The 17,140-nt window shown below is 45.2% G+C and overlaps 1 protein-coding gene across 3 annotated transcripts; it reads left to right on the forward strand.

The window, feature by feature from the left end:
• Positions 1–1,131: 1,131 nt before the first annotated feature.
• SLC25A15 (solute carrier family 25 member 15) lies at positions 1,132–16,764 on the forward strand. Of its 3 annotated transcripts, none has more exons than XM_075420926.1 (7): positions 1,132–1,245; positions 3,092–3,219; positions 7,078–7,336; positions 11,965–12,102; positions 12,418–12,587; positions 13,579–13,737; positions 14,368–16,764. In XM_075420926.1, exons 2-7 carry the CDS (start codon positions 3,165–3,167, stop codon positions 14,490–14,492), a joined length of 906 nt encoding a protein of 301 aa, XP_075277041.1. In that variant the 5' UTR covers positions 1,132–1,245; positions 3,092–3,164; the 3' UTR covers positions 14,493–16,764. The 3 variants fall into 3 exon arrangements, with proteins under 3 accessions (XP_075277041.1, XP_075277060.1, XP_075277052.1); XM_075420945.1 differs by lacking the exon at positions 1,132–1,245 and adding an exon at positions 1,298–1,319; XM_075420937.1 differs by lacking the exon at positions 1,132–1,245 and adding an exon at positions 1,738–2,305.
• Positions 16,765–17,140: the final 376 nt, after the last annotated feature.

The raw sequence follows: 17,140 nt of genomic DNA on the forward strand, positions 1-17,140 counted from the left end.
GAACAGGAATACCTTTTTTATTTATATCCCCACAATTATTTGACTATTCAATGCAACTAGAGAGGCAGAAGAAAATCCTTTTTATTTTAGTCAATACCCAAGATGTCAGGTGTATTTTCATAACTTTAGACAGAAGACTGTAGACTGCTGCATCTTTATTTTTTAAGCACAAGACAGCTCCAAACTTGTATGGCTTAGTCCTCTAACAGGTATGTTCAACTTAATGCGGAATTTTGTATTTTGGGAAAAGGGGAATAGGTTTTTTTTGTTATTTACAGGACTGTTACCCAGTCATATAGTACAAAAAAAATGGCTGGAGGTTAATTTTCCTTCCCTTCCATTGCTCGAATGAAAAGAAAGAAGGCAGGCAAGAAGGAAGGCAGGCAAGGAAAAAAAGGAAAGAAAAAAAAAGGGAAAGAAAAAAAAGGGAAAGAAAAAAAAAAGGAAAGAAAAAAAAGGAAAGAAAATAAAAGGGAAAGAAAATAAAAGGGAAAGAAAATAAAAGGGAAAGAAAATAAAAGGGAAAGAAAATAAAAGGGAAAGAAAATAAAAGAGAAAGAAAATAAAGGAAAGAAAAAAAAAGGGAAAGAAAAAAAAGGGAAAGAAAAAAGGCAAAGAAAAAAAAGGGAAAGAAAAAAGAGAAAGAAAAAAGGAAAGAGGGAAAGAAAGAAAGAAAGGATTTTGTCAAATACTGTGAACTAGGAGGAGGCAAAACCCCCCCTCCAGTCGGACTGTGGCTACGGGCCGACTGCCTGTGCCGGGAGCTACAGCCGCTCTGCCGTGGTTCCCCTGCACGCACAAACTGCTGTTATTTCAGGGTACCGACCTCCTAAATAAACCCTTCTTTAAAAACAACAACAAAAAGAAAAACCCAACCACCCACCCAAACCAAAAAGATCTTCTAATTCCTAAGCTCAGCCCAACCCCGCTCGGTGAGCTCAAACGCAGCCCACCGGTCAGTTTTCCGGGGGGAGCGACCCCGCTGCCCGACGCGCGCAGCAGCGGCCGCCCCGCAGGGTTTCGGCGGGGACCCCGCAGCGCGGTCCCCGACCCCCCGCCGGACGCTGGGCGTTTCCCCGCCCGCCCGGAACCGCCTCTCGCTGCCGGGGGCACTGCACGCCGCCCGGCCCGGCCCCGCCGCCCGCGCCTTCCCCGGGGCGGCGGAGGGGCCACGCTGCCTCCCTCGGCCGCCTATATAGGGGCAGCGGCGGCGGGGCGGCCCGCCCGGGCGGGCGGCGTGCTGAGGTGAGCGGCGGCGCCGGGCGGGCGGGAGGCAGCGGCCTCGCCCTCCCCGTTGGCGAGCGGAGTGGAGCGGAGAGGTCCCCGCGGGGGGAGCCGCGGGCTCGGGGCTCGGCGGTGCGCGGCCCCTCGGGGAGAGGCGCCGGGCCGGGCTGGGGGCGGTGCGGGGTTCGGCGGGCTCCGGCAGGCCTCTGCCCCCTCCCCGCGCAGGCCGGGGCCTGGCCGCTCCGAGCGGGCGGGCGGGGAGCCGGGGGGTTGCCGCGCCTGCAGCCTGAGCCGTCCTCGCCCGAGGGAAGCCGCCCTTCGGCTTTGCCCGCCCCGGGCCCCCTTCGGCTTTCCCCGGGGCCGCTCGGCTGCTGCCGGGCTGCCGGCGCCTCGGGAAGCGGAGCCGCGGCCTGCCTTTGCGGGCGCCGGGGGCCGCGGGCAGGGGCTCTGCGGGACCCGTTCCGCTGGCGGAGGCCGCTGTGTCTCCTGGTGCGAGGCTTGGGGTCGCGCCGGGAGTGGCGGAGCTGTCGCCTTGCTACAGCTACGGGCGGGTTTTAGTCTGTTGCGGTTACCACAAGTAGGGAAAAAAATAGGAGGGAAGGTTTGTGCGTGTATAATACCGGTGCAGTTTTGAATAAGTCTTAAATTTTGTGAAAGTGGCAATGAGCTCTTGTGGACTAGGAAACTAAACTTCTTTGGCTCTTGGGACGTCCATATTTTTGTAGGCATCTTTTTTTTTGCTGCTGTCACCGAGCCTTGGGTGGGTGTCGGTGGGGGGTCTGGCACGTGCTTCTGGTGGGGACTGGCACGCGCTGGTGGGCGCTTGGTGTGGTGCTGCCCGGCTGCGTTTTACCGAGGGCGGGCAGTTGCTGCTCGCTGGTGATTCCCGTCGTTCAGAGGCTGTGTCCTCCGCCTCCAAACCTGAAGCAAAACTGCGGAGAGCTGTGTGAACGCGAACAAGGTGTAGGGGATAACGAAGTGCAGCTTGGTGTTGGAGCCTCTGTTCTGGAATAGCAGCTGGCGTACTGCGCTGTCGGTAGCGAAACGGTTCGAATGTGTAACCACAACTCGGAAACAGCAGGTATTGGTGTCGTTTATTACAAGAGTATTTTTTCTAAACCCATTGCATTCGGATTCCTGCAGCACATCTTAAACAGACCGGACACTTGAAGTTACTGAGTGACAGTATTTGGCCTACTGGGGGTTTTTTTTTTCAGCTTCAGGAATAATAAATATGTTTAGAGACCGGCTTTCTTAAAGCCTTACTTGTATGCAAGCGTCTATGCTTGTAATGTAGAAGTTCTAGCAAGGATGTGGTCCATACGCAATGCTAGATGTTCATACTCATTCCTTTTTTCTCGTATCTTCTGAGAACCACATAGAAATACATGATGTGTCTGTATTGCCGTGAATAGTTTTCTTAGCTGCTGTTCACCGTGGGGAGAGCGATTCTCTGTTTGCTTTGTGGGGAGTTGAGACAGGGTTAGGGGATGGACATCTTCCTGCCAGCTAGCCTTAGATACCTGGTGGAAACTATGCCTTTATAATCAGTAGAACAGTAATGTTCAGCACGTGTTCCCCGGAGGTGCTCTTTGCTTTCATTTGGGAGATCCAGGGAGACTAGAAGCTGGAAGGCCCAAGTAATCTGAAGCTAGGCAGTGGTACTCCAGAGGACTTGCCTAATGTGGCAAAACTCGTCAGTCAAAATACAGATATGTTACGTCCCAGTCCTGGGGACAAGCATTTTCTATCTCTAAATGGTTTGGAACAAGCTAAATGGAAGAGTGGAAGTGAAAGCATTTGTGTGATGCTTTTGCCTGACAGAGTTATTGTAAAACGTGTATGCTTTGCCTTTCTCTTCCCTCAGGAGACAAGTATCTCGACACCTGCCAGGGAACAGGAGACTTCGCTCTGAAGCAGCTGATAAACAAGCGTGAAGCATGAGGATAAACTCTGCTATTCAGGCTGCTATTGACCTCACAGCAGGAGCTGCAGGTAATGCTGGAGAGAACTTCATTGCACAAAACTTCCGAGGGACAGTTTTAGTAGCCTTGACAACCACTGCTATAAAAAGCCTCGCCTGCCTGCTGTATTTTAAGGATATGGAGGTGACGCACAGCTGACCTCGGCCAGTGTTGTAACTGCATCACTGTCACTCCTCCCTGGTGAAACCCCTGCCAAACAGTGAAGGTGCAACCCTTATTTCAGGCTAATAGTTTTCCAGGAGGAGGTTTAATTTTCGGTGTTCTCGTGCTTCCATGAGCTTAAGGATGAGTCACAAGCAGAGTTTTGGAATGAACTCAAACAGTGTGCGAGTGATGGAGGTGCTGCTTTTGTCACAGGAACCCCCTCTAATTGGAAGGGGCAAGAGGCTGTCTGAAGGGTTGTTGGCTCAGACAGCATCTCGGTGTGAAGCTTTAGAAACTGGGAAGCTCAGTAGGGCTAATAATGATGAATTCATTTAACTAACTTCCACTTTGGTCTAGTCTGTGCTATGAACTTTTGCTGGACCAGTTGCAACGGTCACAAACGTGGAAGCAGTCGTGTTGTTTCGCTGACATTACCATGTTGGTAGTCTCCGTGGTTGAGGGATGAATTGGTTTTTAACTCTACGAGGGCAAAGGGGTCATTCTGGCATTTCTAAGCTGACAATGTTTATACAGAACAGGCAGAAGGAAAGATTTGTCTAATGTACTGTTGTAACCAGTTTGAACAATACCATGTTTTTTTCTTTCCTATGCAATAGCTATTACAGTCAGTCCTTTTATGACGGTGTTAATGCTGTGAATGTGGCAGTATTAATGGTGTTAAGAGCATTCAAGGGTGATTATTTGAGGTCATTTGTCAGAGTGGAGGTAACCTTAGAGCAGTGAGAAATTAAGGGGTGACAGATAACGTGTCCAGTGTGGCACATTCATAAAGCATTTCATCTGCCACCACATTTTTCCCAGTGAATGCCTGCTTGGTTAGCCTCTGGAAAACACGTTATTGACTAGATAACACCTTCTTTCCCTGCGAGGGATGAGAAGTGTTTCTGCTGTTATTCCTTCATTGCCCTAGAAAAAATATGTTTCTGTTAGTCTGTTCAGTCTCCTGGTTTTTGAGTCCTCAGTAAAGAATAGCTATTATATCTGCTCTGTTTCCCAAATACATATTTCTCAAAAAGCAACTTAATATCTGTGTCATTCTTGATGGTTTTGGAGGTGTTCCAGGTGCTTAAATGGGAGCCGTGATCGCTTTCCTTCGTGGTACTTCAGCTCAAGAATGCTGCTGTTACCACCCAGGGCCGTGTAGGCCTTTGGCCTAGGGAGCTGTCTTTCTGAGTTGAAGCCTGGTGTCTCTCATCTTGGCTGCTACAAGAGCTGGAAATGAGCATTAGCTTAGATATCTATTGCTTGGTGAGGCTGTTCTGTGCCCACATTCAGGCTAACAGGGCAAGCGTTTGAGGTTTGCCTGGTGTTTGGCAGTAGAGCTTTGAGGATCTTGGAACTAATCCTGCTGGTTTCTTCGCTGGCATAGTTCCTCCTTCAAATAAGATAAAGGGATTCAGACCTTTTTCAACATGACTTCAATAATCCTAAATCATTATTGTTGTTCATTTTTTCTTTGCTAGTTCTGTTGTGATAGATAGTTTTACTGTTGCTCTAGTATTTATTTTCCGAGTTCTTTCCACATACTTGCTGTGTATTGCCTGTGTTCACTGGTAGTGCTTGTTTCTGTGTCACATATGTCTCTGCACCCTTTAGAAGGTGTATTGTAACTAAGCAAACAGCTAATTCCTCCAGCAAATGCGTAACCTGGTTTTACCTTCCTCTCCAGATAGAGTCTTGACTAGCTGATAAGTAATGACATGTAGGGACAAGTAAATTCTGAACAAGAAGTGATTTAGCTGCCTGTGGGTCCTAGTGCTCTGCCTAGGATCTGAGCAACCTCTAATCACTTCTTTGATTAAGTAGGACTCTCTTCCTCACCATTCCCATGTTGTTATTAGGACCATATTTGTCTAAACATTCAAGCAGGGCTGACTTTTTTTTGTTTTTTTGGTTTGTTTTGATTTTGTTGTTGTTGCTTGTTTTTTTTTAGACTCTTTACTGCTGGCTGGAAGAATTTTGTTTTCTTTAGTATTTTAGATATTAACTGGGACTCTTGGTCTTTACCTTGAGGCTTACAAAGTTCATGGCTGTAGTTCAGTGGGCTTCTTGTGCCACCTCCAATGACGGTGTGAGGAGAGCCTCTTCTGTTTTTGGAACGACTTTCATGGTCAGCTCCCAACTTTTCAGCTTTGCATTCCAAAGACCATTCCTGGTTTTTCTGGGCTGCTTCCAACAGCGGTTATTTTACTACGTGTGGATGTTTTAGGTTTACCTTTACACAGGAACCTAGCATTTGTCCTGTAGATTAATATCTACCTGACTTGCCCGCAAGTAGCATTGGCTGAGCTGTTCCAGCTCTGCTTTTCATCTGCGGTTTACGTGGATGTTACTGGTCTGAGCCAGCGACATCTCTCTTTGGTTATCCCTCCTAGAGCAAGAAGCTCTTCATGCTTCCTTGCATGGTTTGCTCTGAAGCTTTTAATGATCCATCTGATTGAGAATGAGGTTTTATGGGAGCTAGGACCTTGAGTTCCGCTTAAAGACCTGAAGTACGTCTTTGCAGAGGAGCAACAACAGTGTAACACAAATGGGTTTGCAAAGAGTAAAATCAGTTGGAAATCACTGGTTAAGCAAACACTTGTTTACTCTTCTATTCCCCACTTAGAAGAAAAATAACTAATCTTAATTGGATTTACACATTTGTTTCTATTTTGGCTTCTTTACATTGCATTTACACATAATTATTTCAGTTTCATAGCTGAGAAAACATCTTGTTAACTTGCCCTCTTTAAGGTATACGCATGTCAAGTGTGCTTTGGTTAAAGGTCAGCTTCTGTTTTAGGATGGTTTTTGTCTTGCTAAAAAAGCAAAACCATAAAGTTGATATAAGATCCACCTATCATATGCTTCCTGTTAGGTATCGGCTCCTAAGTGATGGCTCGTATTTTTTACTGAAGAAGTGTAACATTAGCTCTTTCTGCAGACTACTGAACTGAGTTAGATCTTGTGGAAGAACACTGCACTGTCCGCGAAGTGGTTATTCATGACATTGATGGAAATATCTCACAAGTTTCCAGGGTATTGACCTCACAGTTCAGTTTGGAAAAGATAACATGTTGAGAAACTTTGCCCTTTTGCCCTTTTTCACCTTATCCTGGATGCTTTCGTCTGGTACGTGGGAGTAAATGTAAAAAAGAATCATGTCGAGTTATGAAGTAAAGATCTTGAGTCTTTTGTTATCAATTTATAATGCATCATCAGTTTTAGTACTCTCTCAGCAGTGTTCCTCATCTCCTGGGGGAATCTTTGTCTCGCGTGATTACAAATCTTTCAGTTTTTTGTTATTGTTGGAACATAAAATCAGATGGCTTCTGAACCACTGCATTAATATGCAAGGGAAAATGTTTGCTTAGCTCATTAACACAAGTGACTTGATTGCAGAACAATACCTCTAATTCAGTACCCGTTCATGTAAGTGAACTGATTCATTTAGATGCTCCCTTTTAGTAAGGTAAAGAAATATTTAACAAGAATCAAGCTGTTACTGCTGTTATGCATGTTTTTTTTTTTTCTTCAGATAACCATGAATTCACCACTAACAATTGATGCCAGTGTGGTAAAATCAGTGCAGTTGTCTTTTTCTGCAGAGAATGCTTTCCTCTTTGCTTTCTGCATGATTTTCCTAATAGTGCTGTTTCTGTATAGGCGTTTCAGCTGTGATAACCTTCAGCCACCCTCTTAATTTCTACTGCTTGCTTAGGTGGGACAGCATGCGTGGTGACTGGCCAGCCCTTTGACACTGCAAAGGTGAAGATGCAGACGTTCCCCAACATGTACAGAGGAATTGTTGACTGTTTTGTGAAAACCTATAAGCAAGTGGGGTTTCGAGGCTTCTACAAGGGAACCACACCAGCGCTGGTAGCCAACATCGCGGAGAACTCTGTTCTGTTCATGTGCTATGGATTTTGCCAACAAATTGTGAGAAGAATTGTTGGAGTAGACAGGAAAACAAAGCTCAGGTGAGTAATAGAAAGCTGTTTCATATTTTAAAATAAATAAGAAGTCATGCAACTGCTACTTGCAGGTACTGTATTGTCAGGGTGCAAGTGATGTCCCAGACCTCCCTCTGCCAGTATGCAGTGTAGTAAGTTTTGGGATATAGACCTTTGTGCTAGGATAAGGTGTCTGACTACAACAGAGCCACCTGCTTGTCACTGCTGCTGGCTGGTTTAGATAATCACGACTTAACTGGAATATTCAAGACCTGGAACATCTTACCAGAGTCAATGAGTATTGCAGCAACTGAAATTTGGAATTCCCTTGTTCTCTACGTTGTTGTGGTTTAGCAGGGGAGGTAATGGTTCCTCTTACAGGGAGGCATACTAAGGGGAAAAGACACTCTTCTAATATTGCCTTGCTTTTTGAATTTATTTATTTACATTTCAAAAGCTTGAATGTAATGGTGGTTAGATGGAGGGTCTAATTTTGCACAATGTGTTGTCTACAGTACTGGCAATAAGTGGTTGCCTATGGAATGAGAAAGAAGAAAGAAAGTGTTTAATATTTACTCTGAGTCCTCTGCTAGGCTATGTTCTTAGTTCGGAGGTTTTCTTGGGCCTGGTGTGATCCAGTCAGTGACTTTGGATCTCTTCTGAAGTACTTGTCCAGTCTCCCCTCAAACTGGAAGTTCCTTGCATCTGTAGTACACTTTGGCAGGGAGTTCTGTGGGTGACAGTCATTAATTCTGTAACTGGCAGGGGCAGTTGGTCCATAGCCACTGTCTCTGTGCCACTTGGGATTTAGCAGACCTGTATCCATTGCTCCGTGCCCCTTTTCCCTGCCTGAGTCTTTCCCTAGGTGGGAGGATTCCACCCCCCCAGTCAGTGAGCACTCAGGAGCTGTTCCTTTAGCTGCCCTTGTTGCCTTTCTCTGAAACTCTCGTAATTCTAACGCATCTGGGGTTGAGCTCAGGAGACCAGAGCGGTGCAGAGCATTCAGGGAGTGAACAAATCGTGGATTTATGCACTGGCATAACGATCGTAATCTCTTTCTAGCTAGGATGGCTTTTCTCCAGGTGCATCACTTTAGAGCTGTCAGTGGTCCAGCTGTCTGTGTGCCTCACTGTCACGCATTACTCAAGGTATGTCTTCTGTGCAGCACTGAGTAGCTACACCTTCTCCATCCCTGTGCTGCCCTACAGTGCGTAAAAGACTTCTCATACTGTCCTAACTCTATTCATTCAAAGAGTAACACAAGGTTAACCACATTCAGCTTTTTATTAATAGCTTTGTTCTGCCTCTGTCACATCTGTTTCCAACTGGGAGTAGCTGAGGAAACCATGACCCTGAATTTGAGATCACTGACATGACATGGGTAGCTACCCAAGTGCAAGACAAGTATCTGAAAGGGGCATTACATGAGGTGTTCTCCTGTCACGTGTTAAGATGTGCTATATCTGAAGACTGAGGCTGCCATCAGGGAATATGAAGTGGTAAAGATACGTCAATTGCTTTCTACTTGCCTTGTCTTTCACTGTTTTCTGGCAGTTGAGACCTTTCAGCTGAGACAGAATTGTTTCCACCTTTTTTTATTGCTTTCTAAGATCAGGGATTTTCTGCTTGCTCAGCTTACAAACCCTTTTTCTCTTTCTGCCCGCTAAAACGTAGGAGGAAGGCCTACCAACAGCATGCTTCACTTCTTAACCATCTGCTGTGATCCTCCTGGGAGGTAGACCACGGAGTGGCAGAGGTCCTAGGATTATCTCTTCAGGTGACTGAGACAGCATGTTTAGGGTGTTTGTCAGGGAGGTAGCGCAGGAAACTTTCAAACAGTACACGTAGGTGTACTACTCCACGTCTTTGGAGTAGGATGCAGAATAGGAATGTAATTTGAATATGTGGCAACAGCAAGTGCCTCTGACGTCTGACTCTTTCCTTGGTCAGGTACTGGTACCTTCCAGATCCAGGGTGGCTGTTTGGTTCATTGCTGATTGAAGAGTAAATAGTGTGACTGCATGGCTGTACTGGGACAAAACACTAAAGGATTTAATTTTACTTGAAAGATTCCTCCCTTGGTCCTGCTCCCTTGATCTCCTCATCTGTATCATTGTGGGGGCATCTTACGAGGTGCATGTAGGAGAGAATTGTATCGACAGGGTCTGCAGGGGTGCCCTGAGTACGTGTGGTTGGTCCAGGACGTCTCTACCCATTCTTGTTGTGGAATAGTTGAGAAGCCTTCCTAGTGTGCTGTAGGGGCGGGAAGGAACCCTGCTGAGGTGACTGTCCTCCAGACATGACAAGTAAAGAACTATAATTACCTTCATTGCCTCTGCAGTTTAAAAACTGTCATACTGTCTTAGCCTGAAGACAAAAATGCATGAAGTTGCAAACTGAGGTGAACCTGACTGTTTTTCTTACCCGTATTCAAGCAATTTATTGTCATTTTTTTATTGCTTTATGGTGTTTGAGATTTCACAAAACCAGCTATAATAGTTTAGTTTTGCTTGAAGTTACTGTTTCAGTAATGCCTTTAAATGGCTTGGAAATAAACTTGCCTTGCCTTCCTGTGTTTAGGGACACCCTGGTCAGTGTGTGAAGCCTTGCAAAACAGTTACAAGGACAGCTACAAACAACACCTTTTCCAGTTAAAGGAACACATGCCACTGGTGCATGGTCAAAAGAAAACAAATGGGGAGAGAAATGCTAAATTCCATTTATCTTCTAACATCCATTTAGTCCAACCAAACTGGTTTCATTCCATGCTAAAGTCTAAACCGAGACAACCAAATGGAAAGAGAAATGCTAAATTCTGTTTGCCTTTAAAAGCCCATTTAGTCCAACTGAACTGATTTTGTTTCATGCTGAAGTCTAAACTGAGAAAACTATTACCCTTGTTCACCTCAGCTGGACTTTCTCAGTACGTGACTAGTCATCTTCAGCAGGCTATTTTCTTTGAAAAAACAAGAGAAATGCCTTTTATAGAAGAAGCAGCAGCATAAGAGTAGAGGATTCTTGCTCCTGTGATGTGTGGTGAAAACTCTTCCATGCAGGAAAAAAAAGTACTGGATTAGGCCTTTTGAGTTGAGGGAACTTCAACAGGATTCAAGGCTTATCACTTCTGCAAGGAGGTTCCTCTATATTAAAGACCAAAGCCTAAACAGCGGGTCTAGTTGCCCTTTTATATGTAGAATTAAGCATCAACAGGCAGAAGGAGAAGAGATCTGAATTGTGGCTCAGTCTAGTCCTTTGTGTACGTGTGTCAGAATTCTTTTCAAGTCTGATAGCATCTGGTTTTCTTTCTCCCCTGAAGGAGAAAGGATCCTGTGCACCCTTCAGTGCATAGTTTTAAGGCACCTCTTCTGCATTTTCTTATGCTAATGAGTACCCTTATTGCCTTGCTCTATCTCATAGCTTAATGACTGCAGGGCCTAGCCACATACTGTGTTTTTAACTGCCTTGTTCTGTCTTGGGCTTTATTAGCTTGCATCTCAGATCCTTGTTAAGCCAAGCTGTCTGTGCTGGAAAAGGGTCATGCAATCAGTATTGCCACTTACTTGCTGCGTACTGTTCAGTTGCTGCTCTGCAGCCAGTTACTGATTCCTTCCCCTTCGACAGTCCTTGTCACTGCCGTATCTGACTATGTCACGAGCTTTGCTTCATGTCACAGCTTTAGTACCGAGATCCTTCTGTAAGGTGAAAAGTTGTGGCTTTGATCTCTGATACTACAGGTGTATAAAACTGCTGGGCGCAGGGCAGACATCTCCCATGCATGGAAAGAGTTTCTGTGCAGCAGTGAGGTCAGTCTCCGCTGTGCTGACTCCCCAGGCTCGGAAAGAAGAGAGAAGCTCCGCTTGTTCTGTGCTATTGCGCAGCTCCTGTCCAACACCCCAGTGTCTGTGGGAGCCCGTTTAAAGTGTGTCATGAAGCAGCACGATCCTGGAGCACCAGCCTTTTGAGTCCTGGCAGTTCAGCAGCCCAGACTTTGTGATGTGTGTAATACCACCGCAGAGTAAGTCCTGGTTTTGGAACACTGTGAGTCAATGCAGATTACAGTGCTGTCCTGTTCCATGGTGTGGTTTGTGTTTGTCTGCGCTATCTCAGGTTCACACGGCTGCATTCATGGCAGCACATCCACAGAAAGATTGTAGTGGTCCTTTCTGCCTTGGTTTCAGATTTCCAGCATCTTCCACTGAAAACCAGTGTTAGTGCTGGTAAGGTGAATTTGGGAACACTGGCATCTATATAAGGTGATTATTGCTCCTGTTCTCTTTGGGGAAGCGACTAGGACCCAGAAGATGTGCAGGAAAACAAGTCTACGGAAATTTTTATACAAGCCAATAAGATGATGATTGGATAGTGTTTATTCTTCTGCAATCACCTAAGTATAGCAAGAAGGGTAAAGGTTGTAGTGTGTCTTCTCCAGTGTCAAAAGAATGTATCCGAGTTGTATATGAAGACGGGATGAGCTAGGTTTTTCATCTCCCTAGTTCAAGTAACTGCCCTTTTCCCTTGAGACTTCCCCCGAGACTGTCCATCGGTTTTTCTAGCTGATATTTAGAGTACAGGTTTGGGAAGCTGGTTGCTGGCGCGGTGGCTCCACTGCACTGCAGGTCAGTGCCCAAATACCTTCTGCAGTTTCTCTTTTGTAGTGATCTACAGAATGCTGCTGCAGGCTCTTTCGCCTCTGCCTTTGCCACCCTTGTCCTCTGTCCCACAGAGCTGGTGAAGTGCCGGCTGCAGGCCATGCATGAAATGCAGTTGTCAGGAAAGATAATCCAGGGACACAAGTAAGTATACACCCTGCCCAGTATCTCTGAAAGCCTTTTGTATCTATTTATTATTTTTAATTCCATATTGGCTCGGTGTCGCACTTGTAGTGCGCTGTTAACCAGAGGCGAGTTGTGGCTGGGGGGGGTTGCAGCCTGGAGATAGCTGGGTGCCAGCGAAGGGCTCCTGGCAGGATCTTGTTCTAAGCCTTTCTTGAGTCCTGTTGGCTGCACACTGGATCTAACCCTCAGTTGTAGCTGCAGTTGCTTACTGTTCTGTAACCTTCTTATTGTCTGGCTGTTAAGCATCGCTAACTGGATCAACCTCTCTATCAGCACAGTCTGGTCAGTAGTGAAGGGTGTTATTCAAAAGGATGGTCCCCTGGGATTTTACCGTGGCCTGTCAAGCACTTTGCTGCGGGAAGTCCCAGGCTATTTCTTCTTCTTTGGAGGATACGAACTGAGCCGGACATTCTTTGCCTCTGGGAGATCGAAAGATGAATTAGGTACGGTGCCCCTTTCATGCGGTTGTGGGGGACATAAGGGAGGGAGATATGCTAATAATGCACGGCAGCTGTAAAATACACATAAAATGAAGGCAACTGGACATACAGAATATGGAGGACTTCATTTTGTGTATGTATAGTAATGAATTAGTGAAGTGCCCACTTTCCAGTGGAGCAGGATGTATTGTAGATGGAGAATAGAGTGAGCTAACAGTAATATTACAAAACTACTTAGCTATTTGACACTACAGTGTAATGTAACTCTGAACTATTTCATTTCAGCAGCTGCTTAGAGCAATTTTGCTGTCTTTAGCTGTATTCTCTTAAACAGTGTGTTCAAATACATGCTGAAATGTATGCTGACCATTAGTTGTCATTACAATGATAGTAAGAGAACACTGAGATTGAAAACTAGACGTGAAAAAAATGAGGAGATGCCAGAATAAAGATTGCTTGTGTCCTGTTGAAAGACCGCACAATCATACTTTGTCTTGCTGGCAGTTAGGATTTCAGCTGCGTGCATTCTAGTCTTTGTTGCTGCAAAATGTTTGTAAACATCTGATCTGACATACAAAATGAGGTTGTATTGTGAAGAATGACTGATCAAAGTAACTTCACTGTACCAAATAAATCTGCAGGTGATTAGCGACACTGTGTGGTGTTGCTCTAAACCATTTCACAATTAGCATTGGAAAGTGATTACAAGTGTGGAAGGAGCAGAGTTGATTTAGTTAATACAGTCAAAACAGAATTCCGAGTTATACTTTTTTAGCATGGCTGATAACCTAAGAGGCATTCCTTATAACCTTTGGCTTCTGGTTAGACTTGCAACTTACTAGTGGCTTAATTTTAACTTAAAGGTTTGTGGGGGAACTCTTTTGTCATAAGCAGGTTCCTCTGTGTTCTCTTTGACTGCTGTAGATGAGATAATGTGCCATTTATGTGGGTGAATATTTTGTGGTGTGTATAAAAGCTTATTTCTTCACTTTAGGTCCCATTCCTTTACTGCTAAGTGGAGGTTTTGGAGGCTGCTGTCTGTGGATTGCTGTGTATCCTGTGGACTGTGTCAAATCTCGAATTCAGGTTCTTTCAATGGCTGGAAAGCAGACAGGCTTTATGGGAACATTTGTAACTGTTGTGAGAACTGAAGGTGAGTATGTAGCATATCAACTGAATCTGTAGGGCTGCAGATTGAAATCTGTACCCTCCGATACCAATAACTGCTTAAGAAGTCTAGTCTGTTGATAAGGTGTTAGTGACAGACAGTAAGTGTTTCTTACAAACAGAAATACTGATGCTTCATGTAGTCTGGAAAGCTTGGAATCAAGAAATCGAGACCTACTGCATCTGCCATGCCTCTTTGTTCAGGGGACAATTAATGCATACGGAGCTTTTATTGGCTTTAAAAGCAGATAAAGGAATGAGCTTCACTACCCGTGGCCAAACCTATACATGAAAATTGAAGGAACAGGTCAAGTTCAGTACAGAACTTTTCTTGATCTCCAGAAGTCACCATGCAGCTGACTGGGGGCTGTTTGGTAAATCAGTCCTGTCTAGCCTGGCAGCCTGGGGCGTCTTGTTACAGCTCTAGGTACTCCTTCTGTATCAATATCCAGTAACACCGCAGTTAGCTGTGACACCAGTGAGTTCAGCTCTGTGTCTGTGTGCATGCCCCTCTGAGCAGAAGCATGACTTCAGTGTCCCTCGAAGGTAAAAGCACAGCGGTTGATGCAGGTAGGCATTTTAATCAGTTGCTAACCAGCTCTGGTTTCCTTTCCAGGTGTCCTTGCCTTGTATTCTGGACTGAAGCCAACTATGATCCGAGCATTCCTGGCCAATGGGGCACTCTTCCTTGCCTACGAGTACAGCCGGAAACTTATGATGAAACGAATAGATTCTTACTGACACTTTCTGGCACATGGAGAACAAAAGGTTGTTTAAGGATTGTTGAAAGAAATGATCAAAAACCTGTAGATCACATTGTGGTCTGAGCAGGGCCAAATCAGTGAACTAATTTTAGGAACTCAACTCCAGTTTAGGACTTGTAATTTTTTTAATTCAGGTGATTTTAGAGATGTGTGCATGCTGTTTGACTTGGACCAGCAGAACCATCTCCATCTTGCAGATTCTGCACTAGGTACATTGTGTGTCATAAATGTGTTTTCCTGACCTGTAATGGTGCTAAAAAGAGTTATGTTGACCTGTTGGGTTTAATGGAACATGCAGCAGTAGGCTGTGACTTGTTTAAGGCGAAGCACTGTTCTAAAATCTGTGCTGTGGTGGGTAGCTTTCCCAGTTGCTGCTGGTAAGTGTCTGACTCAAAATAACCAGTCCTGTCTAAGTCACACTCAGTGAGATCATACACGCCCCTCAGCTAGAGCCCTGTCCTTCTCCAGCTCCCTGCTGCTCCTCTGTGACTTTCCTAGGTCATGGCAGCTGGCATCTGACTTATGTGCTCTGTTCCAGGGAATGGATTTATAAAAGTAGGATGTGTTTACCCTCTACCTTGTATGACTAAGAGCTGCGATATGCCTGCATTTGAGATAAGAATGTAGAGTTCCTGTGTTTAAAGAGTCCATGCAGCATTTTAACAAGTGGGTGGCAGCATTTTACTGTTTTCTAAATCCTTCCAACACATGCTGGAGCACACTGAGCACCACTGAATTAAACACGTAATGGAAGGGAGACTGCTGGAAATAGCTGCTGGCTCGGAGCACAGAATTGCAACTTTGCAGGCTCCTGTTTGAGTCACCTTGATGTGAATGAGTCCATCTGCTTGAAGGACAGGAAGCTGCAGAGGAGCAGAAAGCCAGAACTGAGCTCTTAAAGACAACTGACACCCTGGTCTCTGTGGTGTAGCATACACTCACGTGGGCTGAGTGCTGCCACTTGCTGTGTCTCTTCAGCTGAGTGGAAAAAGCGCATGTGACTGGATAGTTCGTGTTGCCCTCAGGCCTGGAGGGCATGCCTGCTTGGTCATGTTACTGGATTAACCCTGCAGTCAGTGTTACCCAAAGTGATGTAACAACACCTAGTTGTAGATGCCACTTTTATTCTTGAAGTAGCTTGTTCTTCATACAAGCGTGCTCTGGCTTGTAAGCAGCAGCTACTGCCTATTCTGGGTGAAGGCAAAGCAGGTCTCAGGAACCCAGCTCATGATGCAGGCCTGGAGCTGCACAGAGGGACGTTGTCTGCCTGCTGCAAGTGACAGCCCACCCTTGTGGAAAGCACAGCCAAGCTGCCCTCTGGGCTTACCAGCGCTCTTCTGCCCACCAAGATCATCAGAGCTACATTAGCAACTGGTCACAGCAACCACAGCTTGTGAGTGACTGACAGCAGTCACAGCTGGAACAGCTCAGTGTTGCATGTTACAGCTACCCTTCCAGACCCCAGAAAGGAAGAAGCTTTAGGTGTAGATGAAAGCATCTCAATGCCTGCTGTCAGTGTAGCCAGCACACACTTAAACTGACTACACTGTGGCACTGGTACAGTCTTTTTGATGAAAGGTGGTTGCTGCAGTTCCACCACCTCTTCTTGCTTCCCCCAGCCTTCCTTCTCATGCAGCAGGAACTGTTCATCTCCCTTGCATACATCTATGGAAAAAAGCAGTTACAGGCAGGGCATGGCTGAAGACTCTTCAGCATCTCTTGCACCAATTCACCTTGATTGACCAGTACACTAGCAGCAGTAATAAAATGTGCACAGTCAGTAATTTAAAAGGAATTTATGCCAAATGTTTAAGTAATTCAGGTATGAGGGTGAGGCTTTAAGAGTTGTTAGACTTCCCCTTCTTTTCAAAGTTGCCTACCCCAGAGAAGTAGTATATTTGTATATGTTTCTAATAGTTATGAAAAGGTGAGGACTGACTCCACATCAGTGGAATACTTCAATCTATTTCTTAGATTTGTCTTTGCTTTCATTTTTCAAAGCTGATGGCTGCAGTTTTTAATACAGAAGTTGAAGCTTCAAGAGAAGCGGGATATTTAGAACTGAACCTACAGCAAGAAGCTGGTAGCTGAAGCAGACATGCATTGTGAGAGTTTACCTTTTGAATTTGATGTAAGCAGTAATTTTTCCACTCACAGCTGCTTAAGCTGTACATGTCAGTTGTTCAGCTCAGAACTTTATATGTTGGTGTAGGAATTCACAGGAATAAAGTTTGATTTGATTAACTGGGTGCCTGACTTGTATATGCAACACCACTCACCAAGCTTGTCTAGCTGAGGAGCAGAAAGATGGGAGGTTGAAGTTGGCATCACCATCCCTCCAGAATTAAAGCAAAAGGCTTTTCACACTCAATAAATGTATGAAGCCCTCAGAACTGAAGGGGAAGTGCACACTAGAACAAGGTGGTGTGAAGCAGCTGCAGACAAGATACGGTGCAAAATAAAGCCCATAGTTGATGCTTTTTTAGTACCAGTCAGTTCTAATATTAAGGCTTAACTCAATTTCCAGGTTTTTAGATTGTTGATTACAATGCTACACACTAAGTTTCCCGCCAGAAGAATGCCAGGAGTCCAGAACAGGTCATCTAAGTTCCACATGGGTAATGG

Source organism: Opisthocomus hoazin, chromosome 1 (assembly GCF_030867145.1).
Source record: "Opisthocomus hoazin isolate bOpiHoa1 chromosome 1, bOpiHoa1.hap1, whole genome shotgun sequence".
NCBI lineage: Eukaryota > Metazoa > Chordata > Aves > Opisthocomiformes > Opisthocomidae > Opisthocomus > Opisthocomus hoazin.